This window comes from Stenella coeruleoalba (assembly GCF_951394435.1).
Source record: "Stenella coeruleoalba genome assembly, chromosome: 2".
In the NCBI taxonomy this organism is placed as follows: domain Eukaryota; kingdom Metazoa; phylum Chordata; class Mammalia; order Artiodactyla; family Delphinidae; genus Stenella; species Stenella coeruleoalba.
In genome coordinates, this window is record NC_137147.1 from 87,004,363 (window position 1) to 87,024,347 (window position 19,985).

At 37.0% G+C, this 19,985-nt stretch overlaps 1 protein-coding gene across 3 annotated transcripts in view; it reads left to right on the forward strand.

Annotated features, from left to right (window-relative positions):
• The window catches only part of CTDSPL2 (CTD small phosphatase like 2), a 71,308-nt gene extending 59,825 nt beyond the window's left edge, over positions 1–11,483 (forward strand). For all 3 annotated transcript variants that reach the window (XM_079909879.1, XM_079909881.1, XM_079909880.1), the window contains exons 9-13: positions 629–691; positions 796–875; positions 4,195–4,321; positions 5,801–5,896; positions 6,545–11,483. In XM_079909879.1, the coding sequence (XP_079766005.1) occupies positions 629–691; positions 796–875; positions 4,195–4,321; positions 5,801–5,896; positions 6,545–6,610 (432 nt within the window). In that variant the 3' untranslated portion in view covers positions 6,611–11,483. The remainder of the gene's footprint in view (positions 1–628; positions 692–795; positions 876–4,194; positions 4,322–5,800; positions 5,897–6,544) is intronic.
• The last annotated feature ends 8,502 nt before the right edge of the window (positions 11,484–19,985 follow it).

The following is a 19,985-nucleotide window of genomic DNA, read 5'->3' on the forward strand; positions in this document are numbered from 1 at the left end:
ATTTTCAATCTCAAGTAGCCCAGTAGCGCTAATTTAGATACCACATCTGAATCAGTAAGTATAGAACAAGATTGATTTCTGAAAAATTCCAGTTATTTAAACCCACCAATCCAGACATCTCTTTCTTGAACATTATTTACCTTAATAGAAATTTAAAATAAAGGTACTCTTAGCAGGTGATGGTTAAGAAGAAATTCTGAGTAATTATTGAGGAAGGTCATTGAGATAGGTCAGCTAGAGGTGGATATACAGCCTGCCTAATAATTGGATGGATGCTACCTGGCTGGAAGATGGAGCTGATTGGTGGATCAAAATCTCAGAGGGAAACCTGCCATTTTTAGTTTAAATGTTTATTAAAATTATATTCCATGAAGTACTATTATATGCTGCTATTTAACTATTAAAAAGTGAAATGATCACCAACGATTATTATTACCCTACCAAAAGATTGTTTTAAGTACCTTTTGGTATATGTGAAATATATTTGGTTGAGTGGTACTTAGTAAACTTTTGTATTACTTTAACATATGAACTTTTAAATTATATCCAAAGTTAGAACATATCTTATAAATAAGTTGTTCCTGTTTTATATGTTTGTTTGCTGAAGCCTATCTTTGTATTTTTTCAGGTTTACGTGAGATTAAGACCATTCTTCAGGGAATTCCTGGAAAGAATGTCTCAGATGTATGAGGTAAATATACTTAAGCTAATTATATAAGTATTTTTATTTTATTCAATATAGTACCCATATTTAGATCATGTATAATGATTACTTCTTTTCCCCTGAATTTGTAGATCATTCTTTTTACTGCTTCTAAGAAGGTGTATGCAGACAAGTTACTGAACATACTAGACCCTAAAAAGCAACTGGTCAGGTAAATTTAATTAAGAAATAGTGGAAATGTCTGTCACACTGATCTATGAAATTACTATGCTTCTACTTAATTTTGATAGCCATTTTCAGTTGGCTGCATATATAGAGATTTGTGTGTTAAATGGGGAAAATAAGTGAATTTTTTTTTAAGCCCCAAAAGTCTTTAAGAGTTCCTAATTATTTAACTCCAGACAGACGTTCTTTAAAGGATACAAAGATCAAATGTATTTATTCACTTGTACATCTGTATCCTCACTTCTTTTGGGATTGGGAGGAGGTTGGGGGTATGTGGAATTTTTCACTGTGTGCATGATGTTTTCCCTTCCTTCTGTCTCTGAGATAATGCATGTGTTGTCATCTTTTTAATGGCTTAGAGAAATAAAAGTTAATTTTAACAAAAAGGATCAAATTAAACTCTTTTGCTTTTTTCAAGAGCAAATTTATCTTCCATGGAAAGAAAATGTTACATGAAATCTAACTGGAAATTGCAGTTGGTTTAGTCACTCAGGTTTTCCTGATCTGGACTCAGTTCCTTCTGTGTGTCCTGAGCCAGCAGATGCAGTGTGTTCCTGGTTAGATGGGAGTGTGTTCCTGGTTAGATGGGAATTTAAAACAATTTGAAAATTAGTTTCATTATTTCTGTCAACTGAAGTGAGATACCAAGACTCAGCAGTCTTGCTGCATCCTCTAAGGTATAGGAGTTAATGTTTGAGTTTTGATCAAGAGCTGAGATGCCACAAAAGGCTCCTAAAAGCTTTAATAGCTGGGTGTTCATTGTCTTGAATACTTTCTCCCATACTGTCTTAGTGGAAAATCCTAAACTTAATTTCTACTGTAAAAGTACCTGTATTATTGAGTGGTTTCAGCTGTGGTGAAAGGCTTTTCCTAATGTCCACATTTAGGAGATTTTTCCCTTGTAAATAGAATGTGATTTTTTTTTTTTAATCTAAAGGATCAAAATGTGTCCTGTAGTCAGTTTCCATTTTATCTTCCATATAAGCAAGCTTCAGACACACAAATGAAAATGTGTGTGTTTCATAAAAGTATATAATTTATTATAATTTATGCTCATTTTACCTAACTTTTATAAAAGCATACAAGTGATTTTGCTCTCATGACTTCATTTATTCTGAAGATTTCTATTCAGCCCCTCCAATGTTCCAGGGAACAGTGGTGAGCAACACAAGCCCTTCCCTCTTGGAGCTTTCATTTTTACTAGGGGACAAATCATAGTCACACAGTTACGTTACAAATTAAAACCCCTCTTTTAAACTAGTTTTATAAAATCTACACATTTGGGAGTTTAAACTTGTTTTATCTAGTTGTATTTTGAAAAAGTTAAAACAGGAAAAACTTTTTGAACAGTATATTGAATGCGTTAGAGTGCTTTAGGGAATCATCTAGGTTGGTGACAAGGTAGACTCAGAAATTCCTGTGATCTCTGAATCCTGTGAGTCCGAATGCAAATTTGATGACTAGCAAAAGTAGTTTCTTTCTAAAACTGCAAATACATGCTATTGACCCTCAGATTCCTGAATAACTGGAAGGGGTTTAGTATAATTTAATTAAAATAATCATTAGTATCCATATATATATATTCAGCTGTCTCCTGTGTCTGGTGAATTTGCTGCTATTGGAGAAGAGTTATCAATAGTGATTTGCAGTTATGTGCTGTACCTGCCTCTCCAATTTCCTCGTATCTAAATGTTTATACAAATAAAATATGGAATCTTACTTAGGTCCAACCAGGACTTAAATTCTTTTGCCTAGTCTTAGTTTTTTCAAAGTAGGACTGTCTTTAAACCTTTCAGAGGTAGGTGATCATTTAACTTATGAACATTTAATTAAAAGCATTCTTTGTAATAAGGGAAAAAGAATTGTTTATACTACATTTTGTCTGGTTTTAAAATTCTTCCACTTTTCCATCACCATTGGCCCTGATTAAAATATCAGTTTTGTTGTTATTAGAGCTATGGCAGATTTTGTTGGTAGAAAATGCCCCTTTCTTGAAATTGGATAATTCAAAATATAGGTATGTGTAAGCCCTAGCTCCTGAAAAATTGTATAGTGGGATTAAGACACAAGGAAGCCAAACTACCAAATGAATTAATGTATGCAAGTGGAGTATTTCAAGGTGATCTGTATCAGTTATTAGTAATATTCAGAATCTAATATTCTGAGTGCTAAATGGAGATTAATTATTACAAGTATATAAATATTATTATAAAACCTTAATACCTTTTTAAAATGATATAGCATTTTTCAGTTTCATTGGTGAAAGATAAGTTTACATTTGTAATACTTAAATCTGAATTCATCTTTTCATTCAATCCCTGTTTTTTCAAATGATCTCTCACCCCCCCACACACACACGCATGCAATTAAAATAAAGATGGGTGTTTGGGAAAAGTTGAAATGATGGAATGTTTTGGCCTCTGCACCTTTCCTCAAAAACTATAAGAGAAACTAAAAACATTTTTTAAAAATGCCAACACGGAAACATTCCTTCTTATATTTTCTGTTCTGGCATGTGCAGGGATAGGGAGGCTGTGTGGTCTTCTGGTTAGAGCAAAGGACTGGGAGCCAGGAGGATCCTGGGTTCCAATGCGGGGCTAACCACTGACTTACTGTGTGACCTTGGGCAAGTCACTTGACCTCCTTGTGCCTCAGTCAACCATCTGGAAAATTGGTTAAAAAGCAGGACCTCGATGACAACCAGATGCTGCATCTGAACTGAGCTTTCCTGGGTAAATAAATTACAAAAACAATTTACAGAGTTTTTAATCCCTCTTTATCATTTAATATAACATTTTGGGATAAAACAAAGTTCTTTAAGGCATGGTAATATTTGGTTGTAAGGTTTCAATAATTGCTAAGAATTTTTTTTTTTTTTTTTTGCGGTACATGGGCCTCTCACTGCTGTGGCCTCTCCCGTTGCGGAGCACAGGCTCCGGACACGCAGCCTCAGCGGCCATGGCTCAGCGGCCATGGCTCACGGGCCCAGCCGCTCCGTGGCATGTGGGATCTTCCCGGACCGGGGCACGAACCCGTGTCCCCTGCATCGGCGGGCGGACTCTCAACCACTGCGCCACCAGGGAAGCCCACTAAGAATTTTTATAATAAAACTGTAGCCCAAAGCTTAGGCCCACACTTGCATTTGAATTTCCTTTGTGAGAGAAAATGATAAGGCTTAACTTGAAAAGCCTATGGTATGTGTATTGTATATGTGTTTCAGTATATGTTGTGCTTTTTACATATATATATATATATATATATATATTTTTTTTTTTTAGTTAATTTGTTTTTACTTTTATGTTTAGGCACCGGCTTTTCCGCGAACATTGTGTTTGTGTACAAGGAAACTATATAAAGGACTTAAATATCCTTGGAAGAGATCTTTCAAAAACTATAATAATTGACAACTCACCACAAGCCTTTGCATATCAGGTAGGAAGAGGGTTGCTAAACAAACTCAGACAAATGCTGCCAAAAGATTTGATGGGATAACAGAATTTTCACTGGTGGAATTTCCCTGTTTAGTGTCATCTTTTAGAATTAGGAATGCCAAATTAGTATATTCCTTGTGGAAATTTTTCTTTTAAATGAAGTACAACATACATAAAAATCTGAGTAGTAAATCTGAAGTAGTAAATCCCTAAGAAGGGACTATAAGATATATATCATTTAATAGCATTCTTATCTATTGTTAAATCAGTAATTTGATTATAAACATGTTTCAGAATTATGAATAGCTTAACCATGTTCTTCTGGTCTGTTTGATTTGGCATTTCAAAATATTTTCTTAGACTATTTTGTCAATATGTTTGTACCCTTTGTCAATGATTCTTAGAAATATAAATTCAACTAGAGGGAATTCCCTGGCAGTCCAGTGGTTAGGACTCAGCACCTACACCTGCTGAGGGCCCAGGTTCCATCCCTGGTCAGGGAACTAGGATCCCGTAGGCCATACAGCACAGCATATGATAGATAGACAGATAGATAGATAGATAGCAGACAGACTGACAAGAGATTAGCCATCCTTGCAAGATATATTTTACATTATGAGTATGTTTATGTGATATGGCTGAGATTTTCTTCAGAATAAATCAGTACAGAATTGGAATGGTGGAAAGTGGGTTGGGTGTAGATGAAACAAGCTTTGCCCGTAACTTTTCTGTTTCAAAAATGTCCATAATAAAACGTAAAAAAGAATACATGGGGAAAAATTGCATATATGGTATTGAAGTATGTTCAGTTTAGGTCACTACTTTTATTCACTTGCATTTTGAAATAATGTTTTTAAGAATTGGTTCGTAAATAAAATAATTTCAGTTATCCTCCATCTCAAACACAGTGTTCTGCATAAATGTTAAAAGATATTTTATCCTAGAGAATATTTACTATAAAACAAATATGGTTTGTATTTTTGTTTTTAGACCAATGAAATACCATTGAGTCAATTTGTTATGTTCCTACTATGTTTCAGGTTATCTTGCTAGTTGCTGGGAATAAAATAATGGGACACAGTCCCTGTGTAAGAGTATATGCTTTCTAGTAGTATTCTCTGTTGAGACTGGTAAAATTCCTTTATTCAAAATGCCTAGCATTGACTAATAATATTTCTTGAATGAATAATGTTTTTAGTTATGTTAATGCAAAACTTGTTTTAATGAATATTTCTTATTAAGTTTTATATACTCTAAGAATAAATTACTCTGAAAAACCAATTATGTTTCAGTTCCTTCCTTAACATCTGTCTCTTGCACTATTAAGCTGTCAAAGAATATGACAGACATAAACTCTGATGGCATTCCTTTTTTCAAAGGAACTTACTGATTAATGTTTACTAAAATCTGTTACTTTTAAGCTTTTCCAAAGTAGGCAAAATGTAAATGAAAAGAGTTAATTACTTATTTTTCACTTTAGCTATCTAATGGAATCCCTATAGAAAGCTGGTTTATGGATAAAAATGACAATGAACTTCTAAAATTGATTCCATTTCTGGAGAAGCTAGTAGAACTGGTAAGTATATCTTATCATTTTGTTAGGTTTTTGTTGCTTTAACTCTGTTGAAATAAATCTTCTCAGTTGCTTTATGTGTACTAACTTTAAGTCAACATGGTGGGGCATTAGGGCAGAGATTGAAAAAAGATTACAAGCATTTTTGAAACTTATAAATTATATTAAAATTATGTTTATCAGTATTTAAAAATTTATATATCGAATGTTTTATTTTACCAGACTTCCTCTTGCTAACTAGTTGTTACTAACTAGTTTTGTTAAATTGATTTTGTAGTTCAGGTCTAGAATTAATGCTTATGGTACTGAAACTTTATTCTGGGAACTTTTTCCTCTGTGTCCATGGATTAATTTTAAAACTACTATATAAAGTAGAATTCATTGACTGAATGCTTTACCTATCTTTTGGTTTGACCTCTTATTGCATAATTGTTCTTACAAAATTAATACATTAATGAGAGGCTTTTTTTTTTAATCTAAATTTAACTGCTTCTGTGTAGTATCTTTTTATTTGGCAAACAAAATAATGTAAATTATAAAATATTGATAAATGGTGGTATAGTTTCTTTGCAAAGTAAGAATGTTCATAATGTTATGGGGATCATGTCTTTGAAATTACGTGGCTTTTAAAATGTCTATTTCTCCACACAGAATGAAGATGTTCGACCTCACATCAGAGACCGATTTCGCTTGCATGATTTGCTGCCCCCAGATTAAGTACAAAGACTTGTCAAATCACTGAAGGGGGAGAGAATGCAGGACCCTTTTGGACTAAGACAAAAACATTGCCATTACTGTTGAAATTTTGCATTTTTGTACCCCGTCTTGCTTTTCTTATCTTGGTGCCCAATAATAATCAAGGGTTACAGAAAGAGACTTTATCTCAGATTGAATACATACAGTAGGTAGGCTAAAACAGAAGAGTCTTTAGAACTAGTGCAACTTCCAGTGAAATTTTTTTATGTACAGGACATCTGCAGTTTATAAAGAATTCTGTTTCTGCCACCAGCAGTTTGACCTGTAGTCACACAGGATTTTATGATAATAACAGAGATGAAAATGGACTTTTATTTTCTCTCTGTTTGGTGCTCTAAGTGGGTTTGTAGCCACTTTTCTGTTACTTTAAAATTCTCATTTCAACAGGAATGGCCAGTAAAAGTTGTTTTATTTTTCCTGTTAAGGTTTATAACCTTTTTACATTTTTGACCTGTATTAGATTAGAATTTCATTATGCATTCCTTTTAGTTGAGGCGCTTCATAGTTTTCTGGAAATAGTCAATTTTTAGTTTTTTATTATACATTTGAATGGCCGTTTTCCTGCTTTGTCTGCCTGCATATTGTATATTTGTTTAAAAATATTCTCTACTTTTAGTCCATGTAAGTTTCATTTAGAACATGCATTTATATTTTGTTTCTGTAATATTCTACTGTAGGTGAAATCTTTTCAAAAATCAAGAGACTGGGTAGATAAGAATATATGAATGACTAATATTCAAAAGATTTAAACCATTGTGATGGCATGTGTTCCCAAGTGGTAATATCTTGCAGTGGCACACAGATTTGATGGATAAAAGGTATACCTCAGACTTCACTGTGCTCACCAATCTTTGAGGAGAATGAGTTTGGTCACCTGTTGGGCTTGATTTGGTTACTGATGCCTTTGGTTTTCTCCAGGAATGAAGTATTCAGCACAGTGATTCAGTATTTTTAGTTATTTTGCATGGGCTGGTAGTACCTCTGTTATGCTCTCAGTTACAATCAATTAAAACTCTGTGTAACAGTCTTGGTACCTTACAGTAGCTATGCATAATCCTGTGGCACAGTAAACTCCCAAGCCACCAATGCAGTTAATATGTTCTCATAGTGGTTTTCTATGCTATATGAAAATAGTCTTCAAGCCTTGGTTCTCTAATGCAGCTACCACAAGAGGTTGATATTTTTATAGTGGCGTGTAATCTCTTTTTCGGGAGGCTTTTTATGGAAGGTAGAATTTGTAAAAGTTAGTATGCTTTGCCTCTCAACTGCATTATCATGCCACAGGCTCAGACTGTTTTTGTGTAAAGGATGTCAAAGAACGGCACTTTTTCTAAAGAGAAGTTTGATATTTTGTATGCTTGTTAAGAAAGTACAGTATTGGAAATTAAAGGTGGACAACTGATAATTGAGGAGTATGTCACTTAATTTTTTATGTATATTACCTGTTTACTTGTACAACTTATTGTACAAATTACATGCAGCTTCATTTTCAAATGAATCCTTAAAATAAGGAAATCTTTTTAGGAAAACATTTAATTTTTGTATTTTTGATTTTAAAGGCATGAGTTATGTCAATTTTCAGTGTATTAATGAAGATTTTAACTTTTCATCAGGTTGAGTGTTTTCTTACTATATTATCTGTTGTGTATGTAGTTAGCATATTGTGTCACTGAACTGTTTAAAAATCTAGCATGTAGAGCAAGCCTGTTTTGTGGAAAATCCTTATTCATTAAAAAAATAATCATGGCAGATTTTCTGCAAAAAAAAAAAAAGCAAAAGCATTTGCAATTCAGAATACTGGGGGTTTTTTTGTTTGTTTGTTTTTAATTTAAAGAAAGGTATTTTGCTTGCAGGAAAAAATACTACAGATTCATTTTAATGAGAATCTTTGAAATGTATTTATCTTTAGGGCATCTGGGCATCTTTATGCTGTTTGTCTTCTGTCTTTCTTGAAATAAAATGTACATATGTTACCTTTACATATGCTCTTGCTCAAAATTGTGAACCTGGTTACATTTCTCCTTGCTCCCTTTTTATGTTCAAACAGCAAAACCCAAAACCTATACAGGATCTAAATTTTCAGCTTGCATTATAATTGCTGAAAGCTTTTCTGATTAAGTAACTACAGTCTCAACGGGCTTTCCCACAACTAAAAGGGAAATGTAAGCACCTATATATACCACTGTGCCTATAGGCACTTTAAAAACAACTTTTAATCATCTTTTATTGGTAAAGCTGTTTTTGATCCCCTGCTAGCAGAGCTCTTTTAAGTTGACTGACAAATGAATCAAGCCTAACAAGATTCTGTAAAGAAATAAACTAAGGGAGAATTTTATATGGCCTGAGAAAATTTCTTGAGATCAATTCAGTCTCTTTTTCTTCATTACTTGATTTGAGTCATTTTAAATTTGTTATTAATACAAAATTTAAAATAAGTTATAGAGACAGTTATCCAGCTTCCTCCACTTTAAAATGTGTTATCTTATTACCCCTTCTTTGCTTTATCTGTTGGTAGATATTACCTTAAACATTTCCATTAGTTAAATGGAGGTGTTTATGAATTGAGATGTGCCCAGCCTCTTCAGTTCACACAGAAAACATGAACTCTTAAAAACTGACTAGTAAATGCAGGAGAGATGGATACCTGATAAGACACGGCAAAAGTGACCTATATACACATTACGACTCTGAAGTACATATTATAATTGTGATATTTCCAGTGGTAAATGTCTGACTTTTAAAGACATTCTTTTAAATATTTGTATTATTGTTAGGATGTTTTAATCAGTTGTGTTTTTTAATTCCATGTAATATATGTAGCCCTAATCAGATTTATAGCACCATATTTCTCCTTGGGTCTTAAAAGAGAGTTGACAACAATTTAAAAGCATAAATTGTTTTATATTAGCTAGTATGTATATTTATTTACCTGATGGCTTTATCTTGTTTCCCAAAATTTTGGGGGCATTTGTTGAAAGCATTGTAACTTCTATAAATGGCTATTTTCTTGTAACTGTCAGTGAAAATGGATGTGTACATTGTGTTTTTATATTACTTTGGTTTTCCTGGTTTGTTTGTTTTTTGGGTTTTGGGGGGGATGTTAAACATAGAATCATTTTTTTAAAAAAAGTTATCTTTGGCCAATGACTTTTTCAACTAGATATTACTTGCATTCAACCATCTAAAGAAGTTTGTTTTTTACTGTTTCGTTTAGTCAGCTTGCTGAAAAACAGAGACTTCATCTCATCAATGAAGAAAGCATTTCATTATTCCTACAAATCTTTGCAGCGAGCACAGACTTCTTCATAAGGACCAGATCTTTTCCACGTCTTGTGTCAATCACATAAAGCTGAAATGTAAAGGACACTGAAGCCTTCATTTAATTGTCCTAACATGATGGTGTTATATACTACATCATTAGCTAGTTAAGGTTTTCTGACCTGACTTCTCTTTGTCTTCCTAGGTATTTATTTGTTATCTCTTTTAAACTTGTGTTTCTAAATTAACTTAGTGTTAATAGTCACCCACCAAATAACTATGCCAAGTAACTAGGAAAGAATGTTTATTTTATTTCCCCTTATAGGGGAAGAGTGGACTGGGAACAAAAATGTATGGGCCAAAAGGCCTTAGGTTGTCATTCATTCACTTTCTTATTCCTCTCATGAGCTGTTTTTGAGTATAGTATTTTTTCAGTGCTTATGTGCTTGATTATGTCATTACTTTTCATGTCGTCCCCTGAGTTAAAAGCCTGCTAAGAACCTGTATAAAATACATTTAAAAAATTTCAGAATAAGAACCACAGAACTCAGTATCTTATATTTAAATGCTATTTAAATTATTATTGGAATCCAAGTCTCATTCACTAGGATACATTTTTATAAAATGTTTCTCTGTATCTTGAATTGAAATTACTTGCCCAGAGGCAAGAGTTCCGGGATTATGTGTTTTGAGAAATTTTTAAAAGGGGAGATGAGAGCAACAAGTTTATACTTACTTTATGGTTTTTATATTAGTTATTAGTATTTTAAAATATATCACTGGTTCCCAAACCTGACTCTTCATTAGAATTACTCTGTGGAGCTTTTGAAATACAGATTCTTGAGGCCTGACCTCTGCCAAATTGTCTCACTGGGTCTAGAGTGGGGCCTGAGAGTTCTGTATTTTTTGAAAGCTCTCCAAGTGATTCTCATAGATTTGGGAAATCACTACTTTACTTAATGTGACAGTGGTTTGGGAGTTGAGAATAGGCAACAAAATTAAGTTTACCAGACATCTCTTTGTGGTAGAGTTTTCTTTTTTTAACTGGGACCAGATTTCACAGAACTTATTCAAGATGCATGGAGGAATAATAAAGAAGATTGAGGTTACTGCTTATTATCATTCATGTCTTTCATACTTTTTAAGAGTTTGCATTTTCTAGCACTTGGAATAGTTGATCATATACACAGCTGAAGGACATATCCCTGAATGAGACCATTATATATATTAACTGTAAAATATTTCACTATTTTTTTATTTTATAAATCTTTGTAGAAATAAGCAATGAAATACTACTTTCATCTTTTGAAATGGGATTTTTCAAGGCAGTGTCCTTTTGGCATTAAGGTAGGGGGGAGTTAATATTCTCTCTGCCTTTTTCCACATGAATCAATATAAAGTCATGGACATTTAAAATATTCAATTTAATTTCTACATATTTACTATGCAGTATAGCCGTGAACAAGTAATGTAGATTTAGTTTTCTCATCTTCAAATGCCCTGATCACCCTACCTCACAGGGTTGTTGTGGGGATAAATAAAACTTTTATGGAAGCACTTTTCTTTGGTGATATTTTATCAGCCATTAGAAACAATATAATATCTAACAACTTATATTTGTATAGTGCTTTGTTTACATGTACACAATTTTTTCACATTGCTTTCTCTTTCGATGATCTGTAAGGAACGTAGAGCAGGTTACAGATAAGGAAACAAGCTCAGAGAGGGCTGTGACCCAAGACCACACAGCTGTTCTAGGAGACTTGAATTCAAGTATCATTACCACAGGCTATTTCCCAAGGCATTGGCATTTTTGTATAATCATGTTTGTACATAAATACAAAGCTTTCCCTAGTTTATAAAATGAATGTAGCCAACAAAATGTTCTTATAAAAGAATATATTAACTCAGTGCAAAAGCTTGTGGTACAAACTAGGCCCTAGAGTTTAACAATCCAATATTTAAACTAGAAGGAAATTCCATCTTCTAAGTGTACATCTTTATTTTACAGATGTAAAATGTGTCTAGAAAAGTGTCTTCCCAAGATCACAAAGCTGGGATTAGAATCTAGCTCTCTTAATTACCATTACTCAAAGTCATGACTTTAGGAGGAATAACAGTCTTAATTTCTGGAACTACCAGAAGTGCAGAAGTTGCATAAAACCTGAATAATGAAGTGGTTAGCTTTAAAAAGTACAGAGAAAATGGCAAGAAAGAACCAGATTATGGTGAGCTAAAATGAAATTATACTTGATGTAATGGGCTAAATAACTCGAACCAGTATAACAACAAAATAGCAAGCTGGTCCCACCGCAATCTCTGTGATGAGACTTAAATACAGTATTGTTAACTCTAGTCACCATACTATACGTTAGATCCTTGGAACAGTAGATCCTCAAACCACTAGAAGTCTGTACCCTTTGACCAACATCTCTTCATTTTTCTCACCCCGCCAGTTCCTGGCTGGGATGAGACTTGATAACTATTTTCCCTGAGCTTCAAAGGAGTGTGATGCACACAGACTGGTTTGAGTGTCACTGCAGTAGGCCTTTAGAAATAAATGACAGGACTTGGGAATAGCTGACTTAGGAGTATGGGTAATAAAAAGGAAAGTTCAGAGTCAAAAGACCTGAATTCAAGAACTTAAGAACTCATCCACTTACTAGACAAAGGAGTTCTCTGATCCTTAATTTGTTCATCTGTAAAATGGGTGGTGAAACATGTATACAAATAACTACCAGAACTGAAATGTTAAAGCAGCTAATTTTCTTGAGGGTGTGTGAGATCTATACAGGGTGTTGGGAGATGTCTGAAGCTAGAGGGGGCAGAAATGAGCAGTAGAATCAGGTTATTGTAATACCACAGATGTCAGGGAGATTTTTTAAGAAAGACATGAGCAGCAAGCAGTCTGGAAAGAAAGACTGGAGAAGTGGTAATGGAGAGGTCACCTATGATTGTTAAGAACAACGGTCCCCAACCTGTTTGGCACCAGAGACCTGTTTTGTGGAAGACGGTTTTAACACGGCCTGGTGGTGGCGGGAGGGATGGTTTCGGGATGATTCAAGCGCATTACATTTATTGTGCACTTTATTTCTATTGTTAGTACATTGTAATATATAATGAAATAGTTACACAACTCACCATAATGCTGACAGGAGGCGGAGCTTAGGCGGTAATACGAGCGACGACGGGAAGTAGCTTGTAAATACAGATGAAGCTTCGCTTGCTCACCGGCTGCTCACCTCCTGCTGTGCGGCTCGGTTCCTAACAGGCCACCGACCGGTACCTGTCCGCAGCCCGGGGGTTGGGGACCCCTGGTTAAGAACATTTTGGATGAAAATAATGCTAACTGCGAAGGAAGAAATGGAGGATGAGGAAATTAAAGAGTGAGTATTAAATGGCTTGAGAAGTAAGTAGTTGGGGTAGCAGGCTCATGTAAATGACTTGCCGAGTTAGAAGTCTCTTAGTAATCAGTGAACCAAATGAACTAGAGCTTTTAGTGGCTCCCATATACTGAGCTTTAATGTTATATTTGATGTATGACAATTGTTGAGGGTAGCTGTAGGTAGCCTTTCTGATGACAGTACAAGTCGTTTAAAAACACTGCCTTAACTATGCTAGGCTCTGTGGATGGCAGAAGAAAGCAAACCTGACACTGCCCTCAAGCTAACAGGCTAGCAGTGGAGACTGACATTTGCTGGGAAAAGGAACACGAACGAAAAGATTGGCTTTGAGGGCTAATAACACAATCTAATCTGAAGTCAGGCTTGGATTGGCTGAAGAAGTATTAAGTTGAGATCTGTAGAACATTTATTGAAAGAATATTAAGCCAGGCTTGGTTGGGGGAGGGGGTAAAGTTAAGCAAGGGGGTAAATAATCAGATTTGTTTTAAAAAGATCACTTTGACTGCTGAATAGGGAATAGATTGAGTGGGAGACCAGTTTGAAGAAATACAGACGTTGACCTAATTCGTTCCACACAAAAAATTTCCTTTCTCCACGATAATATGGTTAATGTATTAACCCAATGTAATGTAATGTAATGTAATGTATTAATGTATTGGGTAGCATCGTAATGGACAATCTGAGGTCGGAGATTGGTAAAGTTCTAGGGAAAGTATGGCTTGCCCAGCTTAATGATAGAAATGGGAAGGTACTCCAGGATTTTATGGCACCATATAAAAGTTAAGTACGGAAAAATGTATAGGAGTTGAAAGGAGACAGATGCTGTCATTTCACGTCTTGGGTAGGCTCTTTAGGGGAGGAGGGTTAAAATGGAAAAAGTCATTAGTTGTTTCTACATCAAATCATGTAAATCAAATCAGTGATTTTGGTATTTTATAAATGAGTGGGGTTTTTTTTGGTGGGGGGGGTGGTTTGGCCAAGCGGGCCAGCATGTGAGATCCTAGTTCCCCAACCACGGATGGAACCTGTGCCCCCTGCACTGGAAGTGCGGAGTCTTAACCACTGGACCGCCAGGGAAGTCCCTATAAATGAGTCTTAATCTGGTGCTATTTGCAATTAAAACCGCCTCCTCAGCCTGGCCTTATTTCATCTTTAGGAGATTTTGAATCTGGTGCTTAAGGCACTTCACTTAAAAATAAGCCATAAGCAGCCCTGCTTCTTTTCTGCTGGCATTTACTCTCCTATGGCTTTAATGATGAAGCTTCTTAAAGGTAGAAGTTTTAATGTTAATTTGTTCAACAAACACGGATCAGTCACTCTGCTCATCTGTAAGATGGGAATAGTGTTATGTGTGATTATAGGGTTTCCCTAGAGATCAGTGTGTGGTTCACAGATTAGTTTTAAGGAATAATCGAAGTCTCCAGCACAGAGTTCTTGACAATTGTCTCCCAGCTTCTTTATTTCAAAAAGCAGTATGCACAATTCTGTGAATAAATTCTATTCTCAATTTCTGTTTCAAAACTTTATCAATGAAGCATACATAGAGCCCATGTATTTTTTGCATAGCACCTCCAACTCTCACACCCTAGTTTCAATTGCATGTGGTTTAATACCTTGAAGTTAACACCCCAGAGCCTAGAATAGTACTTGGTACAGGGTAGGCCGTCAATAATTATTTGTTGAATACATGATATAATGAATGAGCTCATATTTCAAAGTTTGGACTTCAATTTATAAGTCCAGAAAATTGATTCTGAATGTGCAACTTAGAATTGATGAAATTCAGAGGAATTGGTTCACACTAACTAAACTCACAAAACACTAATTTTTAGGCCAAATATCAATTCCATTCATTTACCTCCTTATGAAACTAAATCACAGTCCGATGCCATCTTGGTAAGGGTAGAACCAGAAAAAAGGTCTACTGAAAGAGAATCATAACGGCTAATATCAAGTCAACAGGATGCCCTCATCTTCATCTCTGCTAGGTATCTGCCAGAAGTCTGCAGGTCAGCTTAGCCTTTTCTCTGGGGACTGTCCAAATCTTATTCTTTGGCCTCACCTCCCCTATATTTCACCTTCTTTCTGTTAACATTTTTTGTTTGTTTGAAGGTACATTGTCTTAGAACATCTTCAGGCAAGTAATTACAGATGACTGTACTACCACTTCAGAAATACACAGGCTTGCTTTCCTGAGTCTTCACCTTGGGATATTCGATTGAATCTGGCACCTTCTTCGCCAATTATTTACTATTTCCTAGTTCAGGTCATTGCTATAATGCTGTGGGCTTACTAGTAATATATTAAAAAAGCAGCTTTCTTTGGGGTGCAGCTGTATTAATTTTCTTTTGAGACTACCTTTCATGAGGAGAAACAATGGCCTGATGGGCGAGTTTTTCTTTGAGGAAAAAACCAGTTTTGCCTAGAAATTTATTCATGCAGTCATTCAACAGTTATTAAGTGCCCACTATGTGCCAAACAGACTTAAGTATAGCAGAGCTTAGCCTCTCAAGATTTCTTATCTGCAGATAAGACTACTATGATGTATTCGTTAAAAATTTTAGCTGAGGCCAATAATGGAATTTACTGGAAAGATACTGGGGTACCTCATGGCATTTAAGGAAGAGCTGGACAACTGGACCTCAAGGGAAGGCAAGAGGAAGTAAGGTCGCTTGGGAAATCATCACTTCATCAGGAGGTCTTTCCTTCAGGCTGCTGTCATCTGCCACCAACTCCCAGGCCCTGAGAGTCTTGAGTTCCAAATTCTAAAGTCCTGGGAAAGAGAATCTTTCCGTTATCACTGTATAACAATTCACCTCAAGACTTAAGAGGCTTAAGATAAGTTATCTCTCACAGATCTGTGGGCTGGCTGGGCTCAACTGGACAGCTTTTGCTTGGGGTCTTCTGTGGTTGTGATCAAATCGTAGTTGTGGATTGCAAATTCCCTGGTGGTCCAGTGGTTAGGACTCCAAGCTTCTACTGCAGGGGGCCCGGGTTTGATCCCTGGCCAGGGAACTAGGATGCCACAAGCTGCACAGCAAAAAAAAAAAAAAAAAAAGGGTAGCTGTGGATGGAATCATCTGACAGTTCAACTAGACTGAATGTCCAGGATGACTTCTTTGCTCCCATGTCTGGCATCTCTGCTGGGATAATCTGGAACAGCCAGGGGCTGGCTGAATACTTCTCTCTCCCTAAACAGGCTCTCTGTAAAGTTATCTTGAAACAGCATGGCAATCTTAGGGTAATAAGGCTTCTTAAATGGCGGCTGGCTTCTACCAGTGTGAGCATTCCAAAAGGCACAGGTGGAAGCTGCAAGGCTTGTTATAGCCTAGCCTTGGGTGTCACTTCTGTCCTATTCTACTGGTTAAATATGAATCATAGGGCTACCCCAGACTCAAAAATTATATAAGGGCTTGGCTACTATTCATTAAAGGGCCATCTTTGGAGACTAGCTACCAGATAATTTGATGGTTCCACTGGGTTATTTATATCCCACCTAGGGGCAGATTCAGATTTTATACAGCTTGAAGCATATACAATTTGGAGGGCTTTCTTGAAGAATGGAAGGGGCCTATGCAATGAGGGGCCCTGAAGCTACAGCTTCATTAGATTCATAGATAATCTCCTTCTGACCCCCCTTCTCAAATCAGCTATGGTAAGGGAGTAGAATGGCTTGGGGAGCCCACCTACTCTTGTATACTAGGACGATTTCCAGAAAAGGAGAAATCATTGTGAGCCTTCCCCACTCCTCACCATAAGTGTCCAGTGTTAAGTTCAATATAATCTGATCATTTGAATGTTTAGAACTCAGGTCTCCTGACTTACAACAGTGAATTTTCAAATATACTATATTGCATAGTATTTAAAAATTTGTATTAAAAAATGTAGTAGAATTGGAAGGATACAAAATTTTTTTTAACTTACTATCCTTTATATACCTTTTTCTCCTGGCTACTTTTAAACGTTGATGTCCTTCAAGGTTTCTCATTCTATCCTATCTTCAGATGGCCTCTACTTCACTTGATTCCATCTACCCCCATCATCAGATAACTCCTAATCCTCTATCTGTGGCTCAGACCTCTCTAGTTCCAAATATATACTAGACATTTCTATTTGGATGCCTCAGAGGAATGTCAAGATCTGTGTGGCCAAAACTTAACCTATCCTCATTCCTTATTATGGTGAGAAACACCATTCAGGCATCTTCAGAAACATTTACGGAGCATTTACTACATGCCAGGCACTGGGAATACAGTAGCAAAGAACACAGACAAAATACCTGTGCTCCAAACAGATATTAAATAAGGAAACAAGGTCATGAGAAATTGTGATAAATGCTATGACAAAACCAGAGTGACAAGATGAGTAACTGGGAGAGGCCCCTTGCTGGAGGGAGAACAGGGAAGAACTTTCTACAAAGGTAACACCTGAATTTTGGAGGAAGAAAAGCCAACCATGTAAAGGTGTGGAAAGAGCACTGTAGACAGAAAGAATAGCAAGCACAAAGTCCAAAAATAAGAAAAGGCTTAGTAGCCTCAGAGGGCCAGTAACAATGATGTTAATGAGACGGAATGGCATCATAAGGGGGTTGGTGGGAGGTAGGAGTCAGATTATGCAGAGCCTTGTAGGCCATCATAAGGAGTTGAATCTAAATCCAAAACAAACAAACACCAAGAAGCCACTAAAGGGATTTCAACTAGGAGGAAGGGGTGTGATGATCTAATTTACATTTTTTAAATAAACTGCCTGGTGTATAGTGAATGGACTGTGGAGAGGGAAGAGTAGAAGAAGGAAAACCAACTGAAAGCATATTATAGTAGAACAGCCTAGAGAAAGCTTGGATTAAGGTGGTAGCAAGAGACATGGATTCGAGATTAACATTGGAAGTAATTCACAGACCTTGGTGATGGACTAAATTTAAGGGGTAAGTGAGAGGCAGAAAGCAAGGATAGCTCCCAGGTTTTTGACTTGAGCACCTATAGATGGATGTTACTTCCACTCAATCTCCAAAGGCATCATCCTCTACAGCTCCCTTCCCCTCCTCCTCCATATCCAGTCAGTCACTGTGTTAGGGTTATTCAGAGAAACAGAACCAGTAGCATGTGTATATATAGAGAGAAAGATTTATTTTAAGAAATGGCTCACAGGGAATTCCCTGGCTGTCCAGTGGTTAGGACATGGCACGTTCACTGCTGAGGGCCCGGGTTCAATCCTTGGTTGAGGAACTAAGATCCCACAAGCTGTGCAGCGCAGAGAAAAAGAAAGAAAGAGAGAGAGAGAGAGAGAAAGAAAGAAAGAAAGGAAGGAAGGAAGGAAGGAAGAAAGAAAGAAAAAGAAAGAGAAATTGGCTCACGTAATTGTGGGAGCTGGCAAGTCTCAAATCTGCAGGGCAGGTCAGCAGGCTGGAGACCCATGGAAGAGCTGATGCTGCAGAGTCCAAAGGCAGTCTGTAGGCAGAATCCCTTTTTCCTCAGTGTGTTTTCTTGTCTTTTTTTAAAAAATTAATTATTTTTTTGGTTTTCGTTGCTGGGCGTGGGCTTTCTCTAGTTGTGGAGCGCGGGGGCTACTCTTCATTGCGGTGCACGGGCTTCTCATTGCAGTGGCTTCTCTTGTTGCAGAGCTTGGGCTCTAGGCGCAGGGGCTTCAGCAGTTGTGGCACACGGCTCAGCAGCTGTGGCTCACAGGCTCTAGAGCACAGGCTCAGTAGTTGTTGTGCATTGGGCTTAGTTGCTCTGAGGCATGTGGGATCTTCACGGCTCGAACCCGTGTCCCCTGCATTGGCAGACGGATTCCCAACCACGGTGCCACCAGGGAAGTCCCTCAGTGTGTTTTCTTTTTCTTTTTCTTTTTTTTTTTTTGCGGTACGCGGGCCTCTCACTGTTGTGGCCTCTTCCGTTGCGGAGCACAGGCTCCGGACGCGCAGGCTCAGCGGCCATGGCTCACGGGCCCCGCCGCTCCGCGGCATGTGGGATCCTCCCGGACCGGGTCACGAACCTGCGTCCCCTGCAACGGCAGGCGGACTCTCAACCACTGCGCCACCAGGGAAGCCCCCATTTTAAAAAAAAATAAAAATAATTAATTTTAAAAATTTTATTTATTTATTTTTGGCGGTGTTGGGTCTTCGTTGCCGCGTGTGGGCTTTCTCTGGTTGCGGCGAGCGGGGGCTACTCTTCATTGCGGTGGCTTCTCTTGTTGCAGAGCACGGGCTCTAAGCACGCAGGCTTCAGTGGTTGTGGCTCGCGGGCTCTAGAGCACAAGCTCAGTAGTTGTGGCACACGGGCTTAGTTGTTCCACGGCATGTGGGATCTTCCCAGACCAGGGCTCGAACCCGTGTCCCCTGCACTGGCAGGCAGATTCTTAACCACTGCGCCACCAGGGAAGCCCTCGGTGTGTTTTCTTAATGCCTTCAATTCATTGGATAAGACCCATCCACATTATGGAGGGTAATCTGTTTTACTAAAAATCTGCATCTTAAAGGTTAATCATAAACAAAAAATACATTCACAGCAACAACTAGACTAGTGATTAACCAAAAACTGGGTACCATGGCCTAGCCAAGATGACACATAAAATTAATCATCAGAGTCACTAAATTCTGTTGATTCTGACCCTTAACTATTTATCTGATTGGTTCCTTCCTCTTTGGCCACTGCCTTGCTTTAGGATGGTGTTCT